The 23954-nt window shown below is 53.3% G+C and overlaps 2 protein-coding genes across 2 annotated transcripts in view; both read right to left on the bottom strand.

The window, feature by feature from the left end:
* JMJD6 (jumonji domain containing 6, arginine demethylase and lysine hydroxylase) overlaps positions 1 to 23954 on the bottom strand; it is a 151015-nt gene that overhangs the window by 75496 nt on the left and 51565 nt on the right. The window lies entirely within an intron of this gene.
* On the bottom strand, positions 10739 to 17471 carry ST6GALNAC1 (ST6 N-acetylgalactosaminide alpha-2,6-sialyltransferase 1). Its single transcript, XM_056115360.1, has 9 exons — positions 17341 to 17471; positions 12631 to 12826; positions 12381 to 12549; positions 12126 to 12294; positions 11897 to 12035; positions 11542 to 11645; positions 11304 to 11393; positions 11000 to 11099; positions 10739 to 10909 (listed from the first exon to the last, which is right to left on the bottom strand). Exons 1-9 carry the CDS (start codon positions 17469 to 17471, stop codon positions 10739 to 10741), a joined length of 1269 nt encoding a protein of 422 aa, XP_055971335.1.

Raw genomic sequence — 23954 nt, forward strand, 5'->3', positions numbered from 1 at the left:
TACTTCTGGCTTTGCACTCAGGAATTACTCCTGGTGGTGCTCAGGGGACTTATGGGATGCTGGGAATTGTGCAAGGCAAACGCCCTACCCGCTGTGTTATTACTCCAGCCCCGAATTTCTTTTTTCTTTTTTTTTAAGGAGAGAGGATTGTTTTTTGGGCAATACCTGAAAGTGTTCAGGGTTTACTCCTAGCTCTGTGTTCAGAAGTCACTCCTTGCGGTGGTGCTCAGGGGACCCTGTTTGGTGCTGGGGATTGAACCCAAGTCAGTCATGTGCAAGACAAGCACCTAGCCCCCTGGACTATCTCTCTGACCCTCTTCTTTTTTTTAATTTTATTTTTTAAAATTTATTTATTTATTTTGAATACCCATCCCTCCACCAGTGACCATTTCCCACCACCGCGGATCCCAGTCTCCCTCCCACCCCCCACCCCCCCAGCCCACCCTGTCTCTGTGGCAGGGCATTCATTCCCTTTTGTTCTCTCTCTCCTATTGGGTGTTGTGGTTTGTATAAGAGTTAAGCCTGATTTTCAGGGAGAAACGTTGGATGATTTACTTTCCATTGATCACTTTGTATATAGGGAAATGTCTGGTTTGGAGTAAAAGTCCTGGTTCCCGCATACTCGAGCTATGTTGTAGAGGCTCCTGGTCACCAGGGTTCCATCTGGAAGAGGTGGGATGCGGCACCTACCCCATCTGAGACTTCCCGGTGATCTTGGCTCTTTTTGGGACCTGGTGCATTTTCCGGGAGCTGTGGAGCCTGCCCCCCCCACCCCCAGCGGCCTTTCTTCTCTGTGGCCGTGTGCTGTAAAGATGGCGCTGGGGGGCGGGTTGTGGGCATGACTTCCGGAATCAGAGGTTACCTGGGAGCTGGGAAGGTCCTGGCAGTTTGGAGTAAAAGTCCTGGTTCCTGCATACTCGAGCTATGCTTGTAGAGGCTCCGGGTCACCAGGGTTCCATCTGGAGGAGGCGGGATGCGGCACCTACCCCATCTGGGACTTCCCGGTGATCTCGGCTCTTTTTGGGACCTGGTGCATTCTCCGGGAGCTGTGGAGCCTGCCCCCCCCCACCCCCTACCCCCCCCGCGGCCTTTCTTCTCTGCGGCTGTGTGCTGTAAAGATGGCGCTGCGGGGCATCTGACCCTCTTCTTGAGGAGGAGAGAACTCTAGTGAGAGATGGGGTGAGGTGGGGACAGCATAGGACAGGGATGGAGATATCTGGGAAGGGCTCTGGCTGTCACAGATGACCACCGGTCACTATAGGCTGCATCCAGCCAGAATGTGATAAACCAGAGGTCACATTTCACCCTTTAGTGTAAATCAATCTGAAAATGATACTGTAGACAGATATAAGCCCATTTGGTAGGTGGCTACTACTGCTGCAAACACAGGCATTGGACTTTCACTTTCCTTCAGAAACCAGAGAATGGGATGCAAGAGAATGGCTGTGTGGAGTCCTCGGGCAAGCTCAGCCTGTACCCTGCTCGCATCCCACTTCTTCCCTTTGATCACCCTCTAACTCCATGCCCATGACCCTCTCTTGACCCCCGGGCACATTCTGAAGGTGGTTCCATCCCCTCATTTTCACAGACTTAGAAAAAAAAATTCCTAAATTCTTGCTCACCGCAAACAGAGCATGAACAAAAACTGCTGATCCAGAAGTTCCAGGAAGGAACAGGGAGACAAAGCAGGAAATTTGCTTTGCATCACAGCCCTTAAATCTTTTTAAATCCGCTGACCTAGAAAGAGAAACACCAGGAACAGAGGTGGGAGGGTGGGAGCAACAGCCGACCTCATCAAGGACCCACAAAGACGGGGAGAGAAAAGCCGAGGTGTGCAGCCTAGGTTGGGCGAATGATTTGTCCCTCCCTTCTCCTGTTAAACCTCTCGCTTGGCTTTGCAGTGATTATGGATTTGCCAGCAGCACCAGTTAATAAGGACAACTGGACCGGATGAATCCCCAGGGATCCTGCTTTTTGCTTGGTTTCTTTTTCTACTGGAGACACAGGCTAATATTTCAGCTGTGTGTGGCTTTTTGATGGGAAGGAGGGAGTTTCTTTCTTCCCGTTTTTAGTTATCTATCAAATTTGGGGGCCGTGTTTGGTGGTATTTCTGCGCTCAGGGATGACTCCTAGCAGTGCCTGGGGGACCATGTGCCAAATCTGGGTCAGCTGCGTGCCAGGCAAGTGCCCTCCCCACTGTATGATCTCGCCTCTTTGCATATTCGTTAGGGTGGGTCTCAGGGGCAAAAGCGATTTTAAAGAACCTCCTTATCACACAGGGAGGAGAGACGAGATAACATTTTATTATGCCTCTTACACACAGTTCAGTGGGCGTGGCCATTCACGTTGTGGCACCATAACCATCACCCGCCAGCTGCTCTTGTTGCAGCTTCCTGTTCTGCCCCTCCTAAGTCTGTGCACACTCCAGCCTCAGGATCCACTTGTAAGTGCTGTGGGCAGGGGCAACGCTGGCAGCCTCACCCTAACCCAAGAGACAATAAATCCAGGGCTGGCGCGATAGCACAGCGGGTAGGGCGTTTGCCTTGCATGCAGCGGACCCGGGTCCAATTCCCAGCATCCCATATATGGTCCCCTGAGCACTGCCAGGAGTAATTCCTGAGTGCATGAGCCAGGAGGAACCCCTGTGCATCTCTGGGTGTGACCCAAAAAGCGAAAAAAAAAAAAAGAGAGAGAGAGACAACAAATCCAAACTCGCTCAGTGACCCAACAGGCAAAGAATGGAAGGCAGTTCTTCACAGCTACATGACTAGAGCTGCTGTGTCTCTGCCTCCCCACAGAGCTCCATGTTCACCTGAAACCTGGGCTTAATGACCTTATCAGGAAACAGGGTCTTTGTGAGATAGTAACATTAATAAGAGGGAACTGTGGATCCAGGAGTCCTTAGAAGACACATCCAGAAAGACCCAGAAGGCTGAGGTTGAAGCGACTCTTCTAACAATCCAATGAAAGATTGTCACGGGAGATGGGACAGTCTCCAGAAGGGCCCCCAAAGGGCCAATGAGTTGGGGACTGGCAAGAACGCTTGCCATCAGTGTCTGCTGTGGCCAGCAAAGGCTCTAGTCTTCGGTCCCAGGAGGGCAATCCAGACCCACTTCTCATTTGCAAAGGCTCCCATCAATCACAGGACATCAGTCGATCATGTGAAGTCCAGGGTTTTAGTCTTTGGCGGGAGACACAAAAGGGCGGGACTCTGGGTAACGCCATTCTTTAATTGGCTCTAAGTTTGATCAACAGTTCCCTGCTCCAATCATCGGAGGATTAGAAGCTTGGAGGCTCTTGCTTCTGTGGTAGAGACAAATTCTGGACTGAGACTTTGAACAACCACCTGCGCTTGTTTACCTGTGTAATCAGCATTGCAGTCTCCAGTGCTTTATTTTTCAAACCTTAATTTTTGAAATTAAGGGGGCGGAGCGATAGTATAGCGGGGAGGGCATCTGCTTTACATGTGGTTGACCCAGGTTCCATCCCCGGCATCCCATATGGTCCCCTGAGCACCGCCAGGGGTGATTCCTGAGTGCAGAGCCAGAAGTAACCTCTGAGCACAGCCTAGGTGTGATCCAAAATGCCCCCCCTCAAAAAAAAAGGGGGGCTGGAGCAATAGCACAGTGGGTAGGGCGTTTGCCTTGCGCCCTGCATGTGGCCACCCCGGGTATGATTCCCATCATCCCATATAGTCCCCTGAGCACCGTCAGGGGTAATTCCTGAGTGCAGAGGTGCAGAGCCAGGAGTAACCCCTGTGCATCGCCGGGCGTGACCCCAAAAGCAAAAATAAAATAAAATAAAACCTTAAATTACGTTTTAGTGAGTCCCATTCTGGGCCTGACAGGATTGTTCTAGAACTTCCCAGGGGCTATATCACCTATCCACAGATCTGGTGAGAACAGAAAAGCCAGGCGTTGGGTAGGCCCAGGGGGCTTAGCATAGGACACCTGGAAACCACTGGTGAGCCCCGGGGCTCATGAAACCGCCCTAAGATTTTTTCAATCCGTTGGAATTCCCGGAGCTTGCACAGAAGCTCCTACTTCCTCATCCCATTCCACCCCTTCCCCCAAGGGGATCTGCCCTATCCGATGCCCATGCAGCCACACGTTGGGTGCGACTTCACTGGCCTCTGTAGAGACCCGTGAACCTCTCCCAGAGTTTCCCAATAAACTTGCTTCTTCTCATTCTCAGACTCTACTTCTTCATGAGCCTTTCCCCAGGCTTTCCGTAGCACACATTCCCTCTGCACGTATTCGGAGAACACCTTCATGGCGGCTTTTTTTTTTGTTTTTTTGGCTTTTTGGGTTGCATCTGGCGATACACAGGGGTTACTCCTGGCTCTGCACTCAGGAATGCTGGGATGCTGGGAATCGAACCCGGATCGGCCGCGTGCAAGGCAAACGCCCTACCCACTGTGCTATCGCTCCAGCCCCCATGGCAGCTTCTTCCAGCAGCTCAGCAGCTCCTTCTGGCAGCATGTGGCTGTCCTCGAGGGCTCCAGAGGCTTTGCTGTCCCCCCACCTCCACCCCCATCCTGCTGTGCTTTCCCTGATTGTCCCCTTTCTCCTCGCCCTGGGAAAATCCTCTTCAGGGCGGCAGCCCACAGAGTCACAGAAAGCCAGTGTAAAAGCCACTCTGTGTGGTCCTCTGTGGTCCTGTGATGGGATCGCTGGGTGTCAGGAGGGATTTCTCGGGCTGCACAGCATCCAGCCCCCAGGGCAGCTTTGGGAGTGAGGCTGGGACGGACCCTCCTTCCCTTACTGGGACAGGCCTGGCTTCCTCCACCTGCAGAGCAAGGGCACCCACCCCCCAGGGGTGTGATGGGGGCTGGGTCGCAGGGGATGCGGATCAGGGTCCTGGAACCACAGTGACCCGGCACAGGTCGGAGCTGGGTGGGTGTAGATCTGGGGTTCTGCACGGTCTGTGGAGCAGCACCCAGGTACACCTGGGCGACGTGGTGAAATTTTGTCCCCACTGAAAGGTCACTGCCATTGCCTGGCACGGACAGGACAGAGACCTGTCAGATGAGTAAGTGAAGAAACAAGTTTAAGGGGTTGTACTCCCAGGCCCTAGGAAGATCTCTAGTGAGGTTGGGGGCACAGCGGCCTGGGGAGAGGCTCAGTGAGAGGTGTCAGGCGTCTTGGGTGGGAAGGGAACAAAGACCAGTGGGAGTGGTCGGTAGGCTGGGTAGGTAGGCTTGGTAAGGAGGCACAGCGGGCAGCCTGGGGCTACCAGGCTGGGGACTGGCCATTGGGATCTTTGATTCCGGGAATGTGTTGCTGTTTCTCAGCCAGCAGCCATTTGGTCCAGCAAACCTTACACCTGTCTGGCCGCCCGCCTCCAGCCACTTGGGGCTGCTCAGGCGGACATGGGCATGCAAGTTCACAGTCGCAGAGGGGGCCTCTGCCAGGGTCAGGGGTCATGACCTGCAAGTTCATCCTTCTGCACTGTGAAGGGGGGTTGGGGTGGGGGGTTGGTAGAGACAGGGCTCAGAAGAGGTGAGGTGTTGGGGTAAGAGGCCCAGTGGGGTCCCGGATATGACAGTTGTGTGTGTTACAGATCACCCAGAGTTCTCCGAGAGGGTGAGAGGAAAATGAGGGGCTCTTCAGCCTACAGTACCCCAACCCCGGGCTTCCTGATGCTCTTGAGCACCAAATGTTTTTGGTTTTTGGGTCATACCGGGCGATGCTCCTGGCTTACTCCTGGCTCTACACTCAGGAGTTAACTCCTGGGGGTGCTTGGGGGAATCATATGGGATGTGGGGGGATCAAACCCAGGTTGGCTACATGCAAGGCAAGCACCCTACCAGCTGAATTTGTGCTCACTCTGGCTCTGAGCACAAATAATGTTATTCTAACAACAGAAGGGACTGGGAGGGGAGGGCCTCCTGGAAAGCTCATTTGTGGGAGCCCCCCCACCCCGACCCTGGCTGTCAGTCTCTGCTGCCTCGCCTCTGGTTCTGCTGGGATCGGAGGCCCTGGTGCAGGGTTCCTGCCCTACTGGGCTCCTCTTCCATCCTCCCAAATGAAGTGGAGAGTCATGGCGTCCGCATGGGGCTATGAAGAGCTTCGGGGGTGGCACTAGCTCTGCAAGGGGGCCCCAGCACTAATAAAAGACCCTCTGGCATCAAGCAGGGTGAGTAGCCCTGAGTACTGTGGGTGCAGCCTAATACATCCCCCCAAAAAGTAGATTAGGTGCAGGGTGCACAAGAGGCTTTTTGATTTGGGGTGATGCTTGGGATTTCCTCCTCGCTCTGCTTAGGGGTCACTCCTGGCAGGGCTCAGGTGCCCTCTGAGATGCCAGGGATTGAACTGTACTCAGCTGCGTGCCTGGCAAGCGCCCTCCCTGCTGTAAGCCCTCCCCAGTTGTGTGTACTCGTTTCTAAATCTACTATGATGAAAAACATTAAATGGCACTAATGTGCGTGCGTGTGTGTGTGTGTGTGTGTGTGTGTGTGCGCCATACCCAGTGGTGTTCAGGGTTAATTTCCAACCCAGTTTGTGTGTGGGTCATTTCTGGCAGTGCCCAGAGGATCATAGAGTGCCAAGCCTCAGACAACCTCCACCTGCAAAGTATGTTCCCGGACTTGGAGCTGGGTCCCTGGGCCAGCAGTGGTTGTTTTGTGGACATCCAGGGACTTCCCAGGGATCAACAGTTGAACCAGCAGGTTAGTCCTCATTCTGCTGATGTTGGGGCTGCCTGAGCTGGAGTTTGAGGAGACGAGTTTGGAAGTTCTTTCCCGATAGCATAGAGTAGAGGCCCTCTGCTAGTGATATAGTAAGGTAGCAAGAAATAAAACTAGGGGCTGGAGCAATAGTACAGTGGGGAGGGCATTTGCCTTGCACGCTGCTGACCTGAGTTCAATTTCCAGCATCCCATATGGTCCCTTGAGCACTGCCAGGAGTAATTCCTGAGTGCAGAGTCAAGAGTAACCCCTGTGTATCGCTGGGGTCACTGTCCTCCCATTGTTCATTGATTTGCTCGAGTGGGCCCAGTAACATCTCCATCATGAGACTTGTTGTTACTATGTTTGGCATATCAAATACATCACAGGTAGCTTGCCAGGCTTTGCTGTGCAGGCGAGATCCTCTTGGTAGCTTGCCGGGCTCTCCGAGAGGGGCGGAGGAATCGAACCTGTTTCAGCCAGGCTGGCTGTGTGCAAGGCAAATGCCCTATGCTGGGGTGCAAAGAAGAAAGAAAGAAAGAAAGAAAGAAAGAAAGAAAGAAAGAAAGAAAGAAAGGAAGAAAGGAAGGAAGGAAGGAAGGAAGGAAGGAAGGAAGGAAGGAAGGAAGAAAGAAAGAAAGAAGGAAAACTAATACACACAGATCAACAGTCTTTATAATAGCAGGAAAAGACTGTCACATAGAGAAACTCCATTTTCACAAGTAGGAAAGAAGATATTTAGCAGTAAATCTAAAAAATGTTTAGGATCTGTATGAGGGGCAGGGGAGACAGTACAGCAATTAGGGTGCTCGCCTTAAATATGCCCAAATCCAGTTTGATCCCCAGTAGCACATGCTATTCTGAACCCTCCTGGGAACGTCCCCTGAGCACAGAATCAGGAGTGATCTGCAGAGCGTGGTCCCAAAATAAAACATTCTTCCTAGATCCCAGGCAGATACTAGTATTTACATAGAAAGGGCCAGAGAGAGCACACGGCTGACCCAGTTTAATTTCCAGCACCATAAATGGTCCCCTGAACCTGCCAGGGGTGATCCCTGAATGCAGAATCAGCAATAAACGTTGAGTGCAACTGGGTGTAGCGCAAAAGCAAAAAAAAATTCATATAGAAGAATAAGCATGAAAAAAAATTTTTTTTAATTTACAAAACAACAATATAGTAGCTCAGAAACTTTGAGAGAAGCTGGCCACCAAGAACAGGTGCCAAAATGTCGCCACCTGCCAATCACAGTTGATACTGAATGCTCGTTTGGGCAGAGCAATTTGCTTTTAAGTCCTGTAAGTCTGAAAGGAGTTTTTCCATTATATTCTCTCTGTCTCTCCCTCTCTCTCCCTCTCCCCTCCGCTCTTGGATTTCACCAAGAGTTCATATTCTTTTCATCACATGAAATGTGCATTCAGACCTTCAAAGCAGTTTCTCATTTTAAAAGACCACCAGTGAAGGAAATAGTACAATAATTCTAGTGGTTCAAAGGAGAACCCAGAGTCTGGAGAGATAGTACAGCGGGGAGGGCACCTGCCCAGCACACAGCTGACCCAGGTTTCATCCCTGGGACTGCTGGAGTGAATGGTTTGATCCCCAGCACCACAGGTGGTCACTTGAACACCAGGAGTGACCCCTAAGCACAGAGTTATAAGCCCTGAGCACCACCGGGTGTGGCCCCAAAACCAGAACACTAAGAATGGAGAGAGAAGCCAGGGGGGAGATGCCCACACGAGCCATCAGGACAGGGAACAGATTCACCCACAGGGATGAACCGCATCACTCTCCCTATGGGTAATATTTTCTACACCTTTATTTGTATTTCCAGGGACAGAAATAATTATGACAGTCATTTCCCTGCCATTCTGGAGTTGATTCCAGTGGCTTGAAAACCAGGAAAAGTGCAGATCCTTCTAGAATGTGACCCCCCCCCCCCCCCCCCGAGGTAGTCGGGACTGCTGGAGTGAATGGTTGGGTCCTTCAAAGTTCCCTGCCACTCCCTGAGGGTCTGCGGTTCCCACAGGACCTGCCAGCCAGCTCCTCCCCCCCCCCCCCCTTCAGGCCTCCTCAGGACCAGGGAGCTAGTGATCAGTGAAGGGAAGTTTTCAGCGGAGTGTTTGGTACTGACCACTTGGCCCCCCATTAGTTGAAAAGAACCGGGTGTCCTATCCTGCTGGCGCCAGATGATCTCCTCATTGGCCACCATCCAGATCACATGGCTTTTTCTCCCGGAAGGGAACAACATGATGCCTGCCATAGCCAGGCCACCAGACTCCACAGCAGACTGTTTCACTCGGGCCACCCGAGAGGGGGGCGGGTGAGAGCCCTCCCCAACCCAAGGGGACTCAGCCCCAGCAGCCGAAAACCTCCAGAACCCAACCGCCGCCACACTCAAGGCCATTCCCCACACACTGGGGCCGAGCCTCACATACGAGTGAACATATTCCTGGATTGCATGGCCGCAAGCGTGACACATCATAAAACACTCCCTACCCACTCTCCATAAGTACCACACCACACTGATGGGCTTTAAGACCAATCACAGAAGGTAATATATATATTATATATATGCATATATACAATGTTTCGGGTATATATATATATATATATATATATATATACACACACACACACAAAAGCTCAGGCCACTCAACCTTTAACAACATGTTAGTGACATTCTAAAGAATGTCTTAAATGGCCCCTGCCAAAATAGAACGATCTTCACACTGTCTCCTCTATAGATACTTTTTTTGTGGCATTTTCAGTGGTTTTCCATAACAGCACTGTAGCACTGTCCTCCCATTGTTCATCAATTTGCTCCAGCAGGCACCAGTAATGTCTCCATTGTGAGACTTGTTACTGTTTTTGACGTATTGAATACACCACAGGGAGCTTGTCAGGCTCTGCCGTGCGGGTGGGATACTCTCGGTAGCTTGCCAGACTCTCCGAGAGGGGTGAAGGAATCAAAACTGGATCAGCCACATGCCAGGCAAACTCCCTACCCACTGTGCTATCCCCTCCAGCCCCTTCCACTAACAGACAATACAAAGTATATTATTTTGGTTGTGCTTTGGGACAGGGATTGGGGCTTGGAATGGAAACATCCCAAATCTGCTGGTGGGAAGGTGTCATGGTGGTGGGATTGGTGTTTGAATATTAACCGTAATCAAATATTGTGAATCACCTTATAAAATAAAAAAAATTAAAAAAACAAAACAAAACTGGGTGTCCTCAGAAGGACAGGTCCATGGTCGGAAGCTTGTCACAGTGGTGGTGGTGGGGGGAATCAGACAGAGGAGGGATCACTATGACAGTGATGGTTGGAAATGATCGCTCTGGACAAGACCTGGGTGCTGCAAGGAGGGGGCGTGGTCCCCGTGGTCCCCACCTTAACCTTTCAGAACTGCAGGAGCCACAAGCGCCTGCTGTGGGGGGAGGCTGGGGTGGGCGGCAGGGGGGAACCTGACCAAGGGACTGGTGTTGGGATACTGTATCACTGACACCTAGTCACAAGCAACTTTGTAACAGTGCCTCTCACAGTGCTTCTACTTTTTTTTTTTTTTTTTTTTTGCTTTTTGGGTCACACCCAGCCATGCACAGGGGGTTACTCATGGCTCTGCACTCAGGAGTTACTCCTGGCGGTGCCCAGGGGACCATATAGGATGCTGGGAATCGAACCCGGATTGGCCATGTGCAAGGCAAACGCCCTCCCCGCTGTGCTATCGCTCCAGCCCCAGTGCTTCGATTTTTAAAAACGAAAGAAGGAAGAATGGGGCGCACTGCACATCCGGGACCCCACGGCGTCCCATGGCCTCCACCAGTCATTGTTGTCCCGGATGCATCTCCCTCTGTGCGTTTGCTCGGAAGTCAGGGGGCTCGGACAATGGCTGGAGTCGTCATAGAAAGGCAGATGGCTCTGGAGAGATCCCCAGCCCTGCGCCCGGCGTGGAGACCCCCAGGCCTGCGCCCGGCATGGAGATGCCCAGCCCTGTGCCCGGCGTGGACCCCCAGCCCTGCGGCCTCGTGGGTGGACAGGCAGCTCCGCCCCCGCCCCTGCCTGTGGCTCGGGCCTAGCGCCGCTGGTGCAGCTGGATGATGCCTTCCTCATGCAGTCGCTTCCACAGCTGTTTCTCTAAATTGAAGTCATGGTTGATGTAAAAGACGGTTCTCTTCCACGACAGGTCGAAGTAGTGGTCGGAGAAGCGGCTGTGGCCCTCGGTGATGAAGCCGTAGGCACTCACCTGTACAGCGGTGACAGCGTGTCGCTGACGGGTGGGGGGTATGTGGGTGTGGCCCCTCCTTCCACTCTCCCGCGTGCCCCCTGGCCTCACCTGGTCGCAGAGCTGCAGGGCCGTGAGCAGCAGCAAGGCCCCCGTGGTGGGCCGGTATAATCGCCAGTGGCGGGAGTCCAGGGTCTTTGACCTCAGAAACCTGGGAGGTGGGCGGGGCCGTCGGCCCTGCACACAGCCAACCTGGGCCTGACCCCGACAGCCCATAGGGTCCCCCAGGCAGCGCCAGGAGTGATTCCTGAGCACTGAGCCTTGAGTAACCCCCGAGCACAGCCAGGTGTGCCCCCCACCCCCCCCACCCCCGTGATGAATGGTAGCAGCGGCCCCCCAGCCCCGCCCCACGCACCTGTTCTTCATGTAGCGGAGCACGTCTGGGTGCAGCAGGTGGTACCTGTCCAGGCTGAAGTCATCGGGGAAGGCCTCCCGTGGCCGGCGCCTGCAGGAGCAGCTGGATCAGGGTACCCACTGACCGTGGCTGCCCCTCATCTCCCGGAATGGGTCAGAGGGTCCCCATGTGCCCCCTGCTTCTCAGCTGCTCCCTCTCTGGGAGCACACATGGGGGAGAGGAGGGGGACAGGGAGTACCGGAACCAGGCAAGCTTATTCTCCCTCAGGGGCTGGTCCAGGAGCAGCGCCTGCAGCCACGTGTAGTCCCGGGAGTTCTCCAGGAAGTGCAGGTAGTGGACGTCCTGAAAGGGGGGGACGGCAGGTGGGCCCCCCGCCCCCGCACTGGATGTCCTGAGAGCAGGGGACAGCAGGTGGCCCCCCCCACTGGACGTCCTGAGGCGGGGACAGCAGGTGGGCCCCCACTGGCCCCCACTCTGGACGTCCTGAGAGCGGGGAGAGGGCCTCCACGCTGCCTGTGTCCCTTCCTCGGACTGGACAGGCCTGGCAGGCGCCCCCACTACCTGGGCCGGGCCTTCTGCTCCCCCCCCCTTACCTTGCCCTGGGGCGCGTGCGGGAACCCCCTCCTGCCCAAGCTGGCCATCGAGGTGGTCAGGGAGAAGGCGGTGAAGCCGTAGAAGCTGGTGCGGTTGCCCACGTCCCGCTCGAAGCCGCGCGTGAGGGCGCCGTTCACTCTGCAGAGAGGCCGCGGCGTGGGTGTGGGGTGGGAAGGCGCCTGGTACCCCGCAGTGCGCCCTGCACAGTGCTCCCTCCCGGTGGCTCACCGGAACACGTAGTCGTGGCCGTCGATCTCCTGGCCCTTGCGGGAGCCATTCAAGCTGCCCCCGTTGCCCACCACAGCGCAGCGGACGCAGGGGGGGTTCCCGCGGGCCAGGCCGGCCAGGAGCTGCCGCGGGGGTCCGGGCGGGAAGTGGGCCACCACACTCTGCACCACTGCGGGGTGGGGTGGGGGGCGGGCGGTGAGGGCCGGGCGGGAGGGGGTGTGACCCACCCACGCGCCCAGGCTGCCCCCCACTCACGGGAGCGGTTGAGCTCCAGGAAGCCGAAGGGCGGGTTGTAGCGCCGCAGCCGCTCCCACTCCTCCGGGTCCAGGTGCTCCGAGTCCAGGAACAGGGTGACGTTGGGCAGGAAGAGGCTCCCGAGCCAGGGGGACGCGGCGGCCTTGACCTTCAAGGAGCCGGGGCAGGTCTACACGGGAGGGGGGGGGGTCAGGCCGCGGAGGGCCAGCGGGGAGCAGCAGCAGCCCCGCCCGCCAGCCCGGCCACTCACTGTCGGGGGGATACCCGCGTCCATGCGGTACTTGTCGCCGGCTTCTGGCCCAGAGCTGGCCTGGACATCCTTGGGGCTCCGGGCAGAGGCTCTGGCCGCGGTGGTCTTTGCTCTGGCCTTGGGGGTCACCGTCACTCTGGTCTCGTTTTCCATTCTCGTTAGTCTGGCCTCCAGGAGGGCCTGCGCCTTGCCCCCGCTACCCGGGACAGGGATCCGGTCTGTGGGGGCCACTTTCCCCAGTTCCCGGGAGGGCTCTGTGCCCCAGCGGCCCTGCCCTTGGGTGCTCCTCGGCTCTCTGCTTGGCACCGCTGTGGCTTTCATGGGCTCAGGGGTGGCGCCCCCAGCTCTGTCCCCCGTTTTCTTCCTCTGTGGACTCGTGCTGCCGACAGCCCCCGAGGTTCCTGCGTGTCCTCTCACTGTGGTGATCTTCTTTGTCGGCTCTGCAGGGAGCGTCCTCCTGTCCCTCATGGGGGCCGGGGGCCAGGCAGGGGCCCTCTCCTCGGGGCTCTCTCTGCCGGGGAACGTGGAACACAGAGTGTTCTCAGCCCTTGTATTTTCTAACTAAGAAAACCCGAAAGTGGGGGCCAGAGCCATCACACAGCAGGGAGGGCGTCTGCCTTGCACCAGGCCCATCCCGGTTCTATCCCCAGCATTCCATAGGGACCCCCAAGCCCCACCAGCAGTGATTTCTGAGCTCAGAGCCAGGACTGACCACTGCGCATCGCCAGATGTGGCCCAAACCAGAAAGAAGGGAAAAACCCAAAAGGGGATGTTTTTATAAGCAGAAAGTTGCTTGAGGAAGCCAGGAGCTGGAAGAGGGTGCCCTTAGGGCAGGGCTTACTCCTGGTTCTGCACTCAGGAGTTACTCCTGGCGGTGCTCAGGGGACCATATGGGATGCTGGCAATCGAACCCGGGTCGGCCGCGTGTAAGGCAAATGGCCTACCCGCTGTGCTATCTCTCCAGCTCCTGTTTGTTTTTTTGTTTTTTTCTTTTTGGGTCTCACCCAGGGATGCTTAGGAGTTACTTCTGGCTCTGCACTCAGGAATTACTCCTGGCAGTGCTCGGGGGACCCTATGGAATACTGGGTATCCAACCCAGGTTGACTGCGTGCAAGACAAACGCCCTACCCGCTGTGCTATCATCCCAGCTCCCCCTTGCTATCCGTTTCTAATTTTTAGGAGAGAGATCCTGGCCCATTTGGATCCCTTCTCGACCCCTTGAGGTGTGGGTCACAGGGTCCCAGACCTCCTGGGGCACACCCACATGTGGGAGGACATGCAAGAGGAAGAGGGGTGACTGGCTCATGAGCTCCACTTGGGGTGCAGGGGAAACCTGAGCTCCAGTCAGCCTCTCCCACTTCCTGGTCCTGGGGATCAGATGCAGAAAGTCACACTTTTGGGGTGTGAACCTCCTCCCATTCTACCCCATGGGTGGAATTCACTCCATTCATCCCCTCTAATCTGACAATTGAATTTAAGCCTCAAATAGGCCAGGGCTTGGGCAAGGCTGGGCCAAGCAAAGCAAAGGCCAGGGTGTGAATCCTGGCTAGGACTCAGTGCAAGCTCTGAGGTTTCCCCCAACCCCATAATTTGTCCTTCCGGCTGGCAAGGCCAGGCTGGGACAGGGATCTTTGACAGCCATCGTCTCAGACAGGCACCGACCAGCACCAGCCCGGCTCATCTCTGTTCCCCAATCACCCCTTTACCAACTGTTGATTCATTCTCGGGGTCTGGGAAGTGTCTGCAGTGGCCGGGAAGCTGCGTGGTGACTCACTCTCATTTTGTCACTAGAGGCCCCTGAAATTAAGTCTACCCCGCACCCCCCCCCCCTCCATGTATGAGGATGTGGGAGTTTTTTCCAGGATCTCCTTAAACTCTGGCTGACACCATCATGCCACCTGCAGCGATCTAAAGGCTTGGAAAGACAACTCAACATCATTCCCCTCTGCTGAAGGGGTGAGGGTAGAAAACATCCTTGACAAAATCAATTTATCCCTGGAGCTCTGTCTAATCAATGAAACTAAGAATAAGACAATTAAATTCTCGAGTGTCCAGGGTCAAGGGGAAGCGAAAGCAAAGGACTAACAAAAGGTAGAATGTTTGTCGGTGAAAGAGTCAGCAAGAGTGTTTCTTTGAAATCTGCATTAGAGAAACCAGGACTGAAGCTGGTGAGCTTGTATAAACAAACTTGGGGCAACGCCCAGAAAAAGGTCATTGATAGGACCAGTAGGTTGTTTTATCAAGGAAAAGAAAAGAACTAAACAAATAAAAAGCCTGAAGTGGAGTGAGTCAGGCACTTGCCTTGCTCATAGCCAGCCCAGGTTCCACCCCGTTGGGTCCTCTGAGCCCACTCAGAGGAATCACTCAGGCGTGATTCCTGAGTGCAGAGCCAGGAGTGAGCCCTGAGCACCACGGGGTCAAAACCCAAACCAAACAAAAGTAGCACTGTAGCACTGTCCTCTCATTGTTCATCGATTTGCTTGAGCGGGCACCAGTAACATCTCCATTGTGAGACTTGTTGTTACTGTTTTTGTCATACGCCCTGATAGCTTGCCAGGCTCTGCCGTGTGGGCGGGATACTCTGGGTAGCTTGCCGGGCTCTCTGAGAGGGATGGAGGAATCGAACCTGGGTTGGCTGTGTGCAAGGCAAACACCCTACCTGCTGTGCTATTGCTCTAGCCTAAACAAAAACAGCAACACAGAGAGAAGGAAGGGGAAAAACTTGAAACAAAAGTTAATTTTAAAAAATACCGTGAGGTTAGGGAGGTGATTCAAAGGGCGAGAGTACACGTGTGCACGCACGCGCGTGTATGATCTCTCACAATTGCACGCACGCCTCCCTGTACCAAACAGGCACGGGGTGAGGAGAGGACAGCTGGCTTTGCAGTAAGGTGGCGAGTGGGATCCGAGCCACCTGGGAAAACATTTTGCACCCAACTGGCAGGGGTGGGTCCTGAGTCCCAGAGGGTGGGGATGTCACTCTGTGAACTTTGTGAACACACATGAGGCTCCATCCCCAGCACCCACAGTTGCCTCAGAGACTGTGACTTTTAGGGATCTCTCCCCCAGAAGTGCCCCTCGGTGTCGCCAGAGGTGGGGGTGAAACTCAGCCATGTGCTCCTGCCTGGCTTTGCCCCGGGTTCCATCCCACATCCTGAGAGCAATCCTGATGGCCCTCACAGCCAAGGTGTGTTCTCAGATGCAACACAGTCACTGGGTGGGTGAAACCAGGGTGCAGGCCTGGTCAGCACCGGCCAAGAGGGACAGGAAGGGGGGAAGATAGATCTAGTTTTTAATCACTTGTATGTTGGGAACACCCCTGCGAGGAGCCTGTCTCGCTCACTCATATGCATGAGTGTCCTGAGAGCTACTAGAAAATGCATGTGCAGCTGCTGGGCTTTAAACCAGCCACCAGCCCCTCTCTGATGCAGTTTCCAGTCCTGCCCCGGGAACCCTCCCCACTGAAGCATTTCCCAGGACGCCCTTTCGTTGTCACAGGAGGACAGGAAGCTGCGCCTGGCATCTCGGGAGCAGTTTGGCCCCCCTTGTCCCCCAGTGGTGCCTGAGAACTCTGGGTGGGGAACTTCCCGGCTCTTCCTGTGCTCAGTGGGTCTGTGGGGGAGCACGTTTGAGAGGGAGGGGTTGGTGGGAAGAGTTCTCTCACTCATGGGGACCAAAGCAACAGCACAGCAGGGATGCGGCCGACTCGGGTTCGATCCCCGGCATCCCCTAGGGTTCCCTGAGCACCTCCAGGAGTGATTCCTGAGTGCAGAGCCAGGAAGAAACTCTGAGCATCTCTGGGTATGATTCCTCTCCCTCCCCTCCCCCAAAAAAACCAGTGGAAAGAACCACATGAGTGGTTTTGTTTGTTTGTTGATAAAGTGAAACACAGTTAGGTGAGAGACTCCAGATGGGAAGGAAATGAGGTAGCAGAGTAACCCTAGGGAAGGGTGACCGACCATAGGCATTTGATACCGGGGCTAGATAGTTTAGGGCTTAAGGCGCTTGCCAGTTTGATTCCGACGGGTGGAGGCTGGGGGGGGGCCTTTCAGGAGTGAACTTTGAACAGAGAGCCAGGAGCGAGCCTGCAGGTTTCCAGGTGTGTCCCAGAGCAAACAAGGAAAATCAACTGAGGTAATAAATTTTTATACTAAGGGAGTGGCTTCTCCCTCACCATCATGTCCGTGTGTAAATAAATACGCAAAAAATTATGAATCCAATTCAGGTAGCTGGAGTTTTAACATTTTGGAATTTTACTGAAGAGAACAGGGGACTGCGGGCTTCCCACGAGTCCTGTGAACTGGCGACTAGCCAATTTGTGCAAACTGATCTCACAAAGACATAGTATAATGGCACTTTGGGTCCTGGAAACAAGACAGGAGCTCTCGAAGCCCCCTGAAAGGAAAACTCTAGAAACTAGAGATGCCCCATTACTGGTCAAGCACCTCTTTTTCAGTTGTGCTTCTCCCCCACCTTTTCATGGGGGTACCACACCCAGCAATGCTCAGGACTGACTCCTGCCTCTGATCACTCCTGGTGGACTCGGGGGACCATATGGGATGCTGGGGATCAAGCACAGGTCAGCTGCCTGCGTGCAAGGCCAGCGCTATCCCCCACTGTCCCTGCCGCCCCACTATCACGCTGGCCCCGGAGTTATAATGCCAGCCCCCATCCGTTGTTTTTGAGCAACGCCAAAGGACAGACACGTACCTTAACGGTGTCACTGAGGGATCTTGCAGGAAGGAGACGTAGAGAAGAATCATCATCAGGACAGCCGAGGGCAAGAACCACCACAGCGCTGGGCCGCCATGGGCACCGAGATTCCGCCAGCGGGAACTCATGGTAGCACAGGCCCTGGGGAAAGGCCCAGGGTCCTGGGCTCAGGCCAGAGGCTGGACGGACAGCAATCTGCTCAGCCTCCAGGGTGTGCACCCTTTGTGTTCACTAGTATCTGATGTCACTGGTGTCTGCCAGGAACACAAGGTGCCACCCTTTGAGCTTGAAGGTCAAACTTAATAGGTTGGCGCGGCTTGAAGGAAGAGAAGAACTTGGTCCAAAGTTCATCAGTCTTTCGGAGTGAATCGCTCCGGGTCCCAATTCAGCAAGGAGGGTGTTTGCTTTGAAAATGGCTCCATCCCCAGTCTCTCCTAGGGTCCCCCAAGCACTGCAGGGAGTCATTCCTGAGTGTCAAGCCAGGAGTCACCCCTGGGCATCGCCAAGTGTGGCTCACCAGCTCACCCCCACCCAAGAGAAGGAAGTGAGACTCTGAGCTGTCAGTCCCTTATGTAGAATCTTACTGGCACCCGATCCTGGACCAGCCTGCAGCCGTGGAGGTGTTACCGGGCAAACACAGCCCTTGGCATGTGCAAAGCACGTAGGGGAGTGTGCTTGGTCTGCGGAGTCAAGGGGACACTCACCGTGGTGACGGGCAACAGCTTGGGCTCTGGGGGCACAGTCAGGAAAGGGGTGGGGGCTGGTTTCCCCACAAAGGCCAAAAAGTTTTATTTTGGTGTTGATCTGTCTTCCCCTGTGCTGGGGCCACACCTGGTGGTGCTCAGGGCTTACTCCTGGCTCTACACTCAGGGGTCGCTCCCGCAGGACTTGAAAGGGTTAGAGGGATCTAACCCAGATTGGCTACCCGCCATACTACCTCTGCCCCCGAGCTGTCTTCTATTTATTATTATTATTGTTAAAAATAACTTTATTAAGTCATTCTTTTAGTTACGGACATTCCATATTCCAGCACCAATCCCACCATCATTGCACCTTCCCATCACCATTATTTCCAATTTCCCCAACACCCTTGAGCCTGCCCGCATAGTAGGCCCTCAGTAATTTATTTTACATTGTTATAAGTAATTTGCCGAAAGGATGATTAAAAAAATTGTTTCCTTCACAGAAAGTTAGTGAAGATTGTTGTATCTCACCATGGAGCACTTAACCCCATGGATAAGTGATTACTGAGATGTTTCAGGTCAAGCCTTCTGTACTTATACTTTATTGGTTGAGATTAGCTGTCTTCTACATCACCTCCCCTCCAATGTGGTGTGCTACTCCTGAATTATCAGTTTTACAGAGTTTGAGATGTTGAGCAACGGAAATCACAGCTGCACACTCCAGAGTGTTCAACATTTCTATGGAGTTAAATTCTTTTTCTTCTTCTTTCTTTTTTTTTTTTTTTTTTTTTTTTTGGCTTTTTGGGTCACATCTGGCAAAGCTCAAGGCTTACTCCTGGATCTGCACTCAGGAATCACTCCTGGCGGTGCTCAGGGGACCATATGGGATGCTGGGAATCGAACCCGGGTCGGCTGCGTGCAAGCCCTACCTGCTGGCCCTGGAGTTAAAGTATTTTTTAAATTTTGTATTGAATCACTGTAAGATAGACCCTTACAAAGCTGTTCATGATTGGATTTCAGTCATACAATATTCCAACATCCATCCCTCCACCAGTGTACGTTTCCCAGTACCAGTGTCCCCAGGTTCCCTCCCATCACCCCCCACCTGCAATATTGAAATATTGATACTGAAAGGTTATTAAGAATATCCCTCTACCCACTTTCAATATAGCTAAGAATGACCATGCTGGCGTTAAATTTTTTTTTCTTTTGCTTTTTGTATCATACCTGGCGATGCTCAGGGGTTACTACTGGCTTTGCGCTCAGGAATTACTCCTGGCAGTGCTCAGGGGACCATATGGGATGCTGGGAATCGAACCCGGGTTGGCCGCGTGCAAGGCAAACACCTTACCCACTGTGCTATCACTCCGGCCCCACTGGCATTAAATTCTTAACTGACTGACAGGTTTGGGGCATGTGGGTGACTGCTGGGTTTCTGGAAATCCAGAAAGATGGGGGAGATAGCCCATCTGCGACCCCTTGAAAGCTGGAGATTTCAGTTACAAAACCCGCATACCTGAGTTTTCCAACAGACTCATTTCTGGATGAGGCTCATCCTGAGCCTGTAAAGTCTGGCCGTGAGTATGGCAGTGATCGGGTTCTGGAGGTTTTCAAGCCCCATTCATTCTTACATTAAATTCTGCGCCCATCTTCAAACAGAAGACTCACCAGGATCTTGCATTTACTTTCACATTTTGAAAGAAAATCTGTTTCAATAATTCCTGACAATTCCGTGAGAACCAACTGCTCCTCCTCTTCTTCCTCATCCTCCTACCCTGGGTGCCACGTTCAGCAACAATTTGATTTGTCGTCTTTTGATGCAGGGGTGGTCTGGGCCACAGCTGGAGCCAGTGGGGGCCACGCTCAGCTTCTGTGCTTGCAGAGCCTCCCAGTGTTGCTCAGGGGACCCTGGGATCAAACCCAGGTGTCTTGTTTGCAAAGCTGTGCCAGCCCTCAGAGCACCCGGGGTCAGGAGAGCTGTGAGGGGCCCACAGGGAAGGAGCATGTCTAGGCTCCCAGGGCCAGAGCGATAGTCCAGGGGGTAGGGAGGTGTTTGCCTTGCTTACGGCCAGCCCAGGTTCAGTCCCCGGCACTCTATAGGGTCCCCCAGTCTGCCAGGAGTAATCCCTGAGTCCAGAGCCAGAGTGAGCCCAGAGCACACCAGACGTGCCCACCCCCCCCCAGCTAAAAAAAGTCGTTGAAAGGTAATTTTAGTAAAAAGCAAAACCAGGCCTCTCCTGTAGATATGAAACATGATAGTGTGTTGAAGGTTTTCTTCTCCTCAGACAGTGAGCTGAGGGCTGGAGAGACAGAAAGAGGGGAGGGTATTTGTCTTGCAAGTGCCTGACGCAAGTTCGATCCCTGGCACCCCATGTGGTCCCTGAGCACCACCAAGAGAAATTCCTGAGTGCAGAGCTAGGAGTAAGCCCTGAGCATTGCTGAATATACACCCCCGCCAAAAAAAAAAAAAAAGACTGAGCAGTGCAGTAGCACAAATGCACAAATTCGTCTAGACTTTGGGTTGCCAAATGACTGCAGATGGAGCAGACGGGGTTTTCGGGCAGCAGGATTGAGTATTAGTCACCCACGAATTAGTGCCATCTCAGTTCCCTCTTCTCCTATTCTTTGGAGCCTGTCACATATCATTTTTGGAAAATGTCTGGTCAGAGGCAACCACCTGTACTCAGAGAACCACCTGCATTCAGAGCTGCCTCTGGGCAAGTTCTCTCTGTGCTGACTCAACCCTGTCCCGGAGGGAGAGGGAGCTTGCCTCAGGCTCCCCCACCCCCAGGGTCAGATTTCCTGAAGTCTCAGCATTGGCTGTTCTGGGACAAGGCCCTGAGGCAGAGTCCTTGCCTTTCATGTGTGAGGCCCTGGGCTTTCAGCTCCAGCACCCCAGGGCTCGGCCACTGAGCGACCCCCAGACCTGGAGCACCACCAGGTGCAACCCCCAGACCAGGAGCACCACCAGGTGCGGCCCCCAAGCCACCAAACTTTTTTTTTTACCGGTTCGTTGGCTTAGCTTGGGCCAGCAGGACAGGCTGGAGTGTGCCCTGGAACTCCAGCCATCATCCCTGGCCCCTGTGTTCACCAAGTGCCCCTGGGAATGGTCTTCCCTCAAAAAAAGAATTGGAGGGCTGGAGCGATAGCACAGCAGGTAGGGCCTTGGTCATGCACGCGGCTGACCCGGGTTTGATTCCTGGCATCCCATGTGGTCCCTCGAGCACTGCCAGGAATAACTCCTGAGCATCGCCGGGTGTGACCCAAAAAGAAAAAAAAGAATTGGTTGGGGGTTCAGGAAACTCAGCGGCAGGGGGGCTGCCTTGTAGGTGTGAGGCCTCAGGTGGGACCCTCAGCTCTGTTCCATGTGTCTGTGTAAGCCTGACACCCGGATGTGTGAGCACCTCAAACAAAATGCCCAGCCCTCTCTGTACTGCAACTCAAGGCACAGACAGAATCCCAGGGACCCCTGCTACCACCAAAGTGCGTGCGTGTGTGTCCCTGTCATTGCAATAGTCACACAAGAAAGGGAACGGGAGAGATCGATTTCCATGATGATAAAGAAGCCTGGTCCAGAGCCAGAGTGCAGTGGGAGGGCCTTGACCTTGCACAAGCAGAGCAGGGTCCAATCCTCAGCACCACTTGGGTCCCCCCAAGCCCCACCAGGAATAATTCCTGAGTGTAGAGCCAGGAGTAACCCTGAGCAACACAAGGCATGATCCAAAAAGATAAAAAGGGGAAAAAAAAGAGTAATTCCTAAGTTCCTGAGTGCAAAGCCCTGCCCCCGCCCCCTCCTGTCCACTCTAGAATCCAAAGAGATCCAGTTTCCTGTTGCAATTAAAGCCCTTTAGATTTTTTTTTTTTTTATGAACATCTCAAGTTGGTGAGTCTTCTTCCACTCTCCTGCTGGTTTCCTTCATAGCCTAAAGCTTTACATTTTTGACTGAGTCCCGTTTATCTCTGTTCTCAATAAGCTTTGTCATTATGTGTAAGGAACTTTGATGACCTCAAGATTCACTCCTGGAATTTCTCCTTAGAACTCTTAGTGCCACATACATGTCTCTGACTCGCTGAGAGTTAACTCTCACTTAGTTCTTGGGACTTGGTACACATTCAGACATGCCATTCAGTCAAATGCCCTGCTATGCCAGCTCTATTTGTTGAAAAGGTTCCTTTCTTCCATGGTCTTAGTGGCCTATGACCCAGTAACATTAAATGTCAGGAGGTCACAGGCAAGCAGTTTTATGCTGGATTTTCCTCCTTGTTCCACTCATCTGTAAGGTGGTGTCCCTTTTCTCGACTCCTGTAGTTTGTTTTGTTTGTTAGTTTCTATATTTTTTGTTCTTGTGTTTGGACCACTACCGGTTGTGCTTAGAATTGCTCCTGGGGCTGGAGCAATAGCACAGCGGGTAGGGCGTTTGCCTTGCACGCGGTCGACCCGGGTTCGATCCCCAGCATCCCATATGGTCCCCTGAGCACCGCCAGGAGTAATTCCTGAGTGCAGAGCCAAGAGTAACCCCTGTGCATCTCTGGGTGTGACCCAAAAAGAAAAAAAAAAAGAATTGCTCCTGGATCTGCACTCAGGGGTCACTCCTGGCGGAGGGGTCGGGAAACCAGATGTGGTGCCAGGCCTTGAACCTGGGCTGGTGTGTGTGCGGCAAGTTTCTGCCCGCTGTACTATTGTTCCGGAGTTACTTTCTCCATTTCATTTTTGGAATGTTCATTGTTAGTGAATAGAAACCCAATTGATTTTTGTGTCGGGGAACTGTTTTTCTACAACGTGCTCAGACACGTCGCGCCCCAGGTCTGGGCAGATGCAAGGTGGGCGAAGGATGAAGGATGACGGGTGCATGGAGGAACCACACCGGGAGACAGCTGATGACCGCTCACTTTATTGCCAACTACACACAAATTTTATAGAGGTTTTCAGCTTAAGAGGATGGTCCAATTACATAAACTTTACAAGCTGGTGGTTGTAAAGTTCAAATCTTTACAACCACAAAAAAGCTTGATGAATCTTTATCAAGTTCCTGGTACTTGTGAAATGCACCCAGACACTCCCTACTCGGTCACTACACAGGAACAGATCTTATCAGCTCGCCATGCTCCACATCTCCCCTTTTATTTAAATTCAAAACCTACAGCATTAATAATAGGGAGATCATAAAAGGTTTACCCAAATTAAAGGTGCATTACCTTCTCATTCCCTTAGCTAGTGTTCCCCATATTTTACAGTTGGGAGTCATAGAAAAATAGGTTCTTAGGGGCTCATATTGCCAAATTGTAAATTGATGGACCAATGCCTGAATCGTGTTTGAGCAAGTCTAAGTGTGCAAGGGGCCACGGCTAATCAACAGAGAACCACAATAAAGGGGGTAAGTAAGGCAAATATCCAAGGCGGGACTGAGACAATGGACCAGAAGAGGGAGTGGACATTGAAGCCTTCCCTAAGATCACTGTGAATGTTGACCAAAGCCTGGATATCATCCTCAACTCTCCCACATTCAACAAAATAACAACATTGTTCATCAGAGACCCTTCCCCCTTTTGTCTGTTGTAAATTAAGTCCAGTGCTCTCTGAAGAACGACTTCAGCCTTGAATTAATCTGACTTTGCAGCATCGCCAGGGATGGTGTGGTGGAGTCAATCACCCCCGGCAGCTGGTTGGTGAAGTCTCGGGTTGTCAGGAGCGTTTTAGCCAGGGCGTCAGAGGTTAATCCCACCGAGGCAGCTAGTTCAGAGGCAGGCAAGAGAGACAGGAAAGTTGCGGGTTCTGCACGGGAGCCAGGAGCCAGGCAAGTTCACCTCTGTATATTTAGAATCTGATTCTTACAAAACAGCAAGGTACGGAAACATGATTTTCTCTCCACCTTCATTTTAAAATTTGCCAGATGATTTAACAAACCTGACTTGTTCTTTTGCATAAGC

Source organism: Sorex fumeus, unplaced genomic scaffold, assembly GCF_029834395.1.
Source record: "Sorex fumeus unplaced genomic scaffold, SorFum_2.1 ptg000029l, whole genome shotgun sequence".
NCBI lineage: Eukaryota > Metazoa > Chordata > Mammalia > Eulipotyphla > Soricidae > Sorex > Sorex fumeus.

Excerpts from the sequence above, each read along its gene's own strand:
- ST6GALNAC1 (XM_056115360.1), bottom strand. The coding sequence starts at position 17,471 with ATGAGTTCCCGCTGGCGGAATCTCGGTGCCCATGGCGGCCCAGCGCTG. Across the intron at positions 12,827-17,340 it reads CCCTCAGTGACACCGTTAAG|CGGGGGCAAGGCGCAGGCCC; the intron begins GTACGTGTCTGT and ends TGTCCCGGGTAG. Across the intron at positions 10,910-10,999 it reads CCCTGCAGCTCTGCGACCAG|GTGAGTGCCTACGGCTTCAT; the intron begins GTGAGGCCAGGG and ends ACCGCTGTACAG.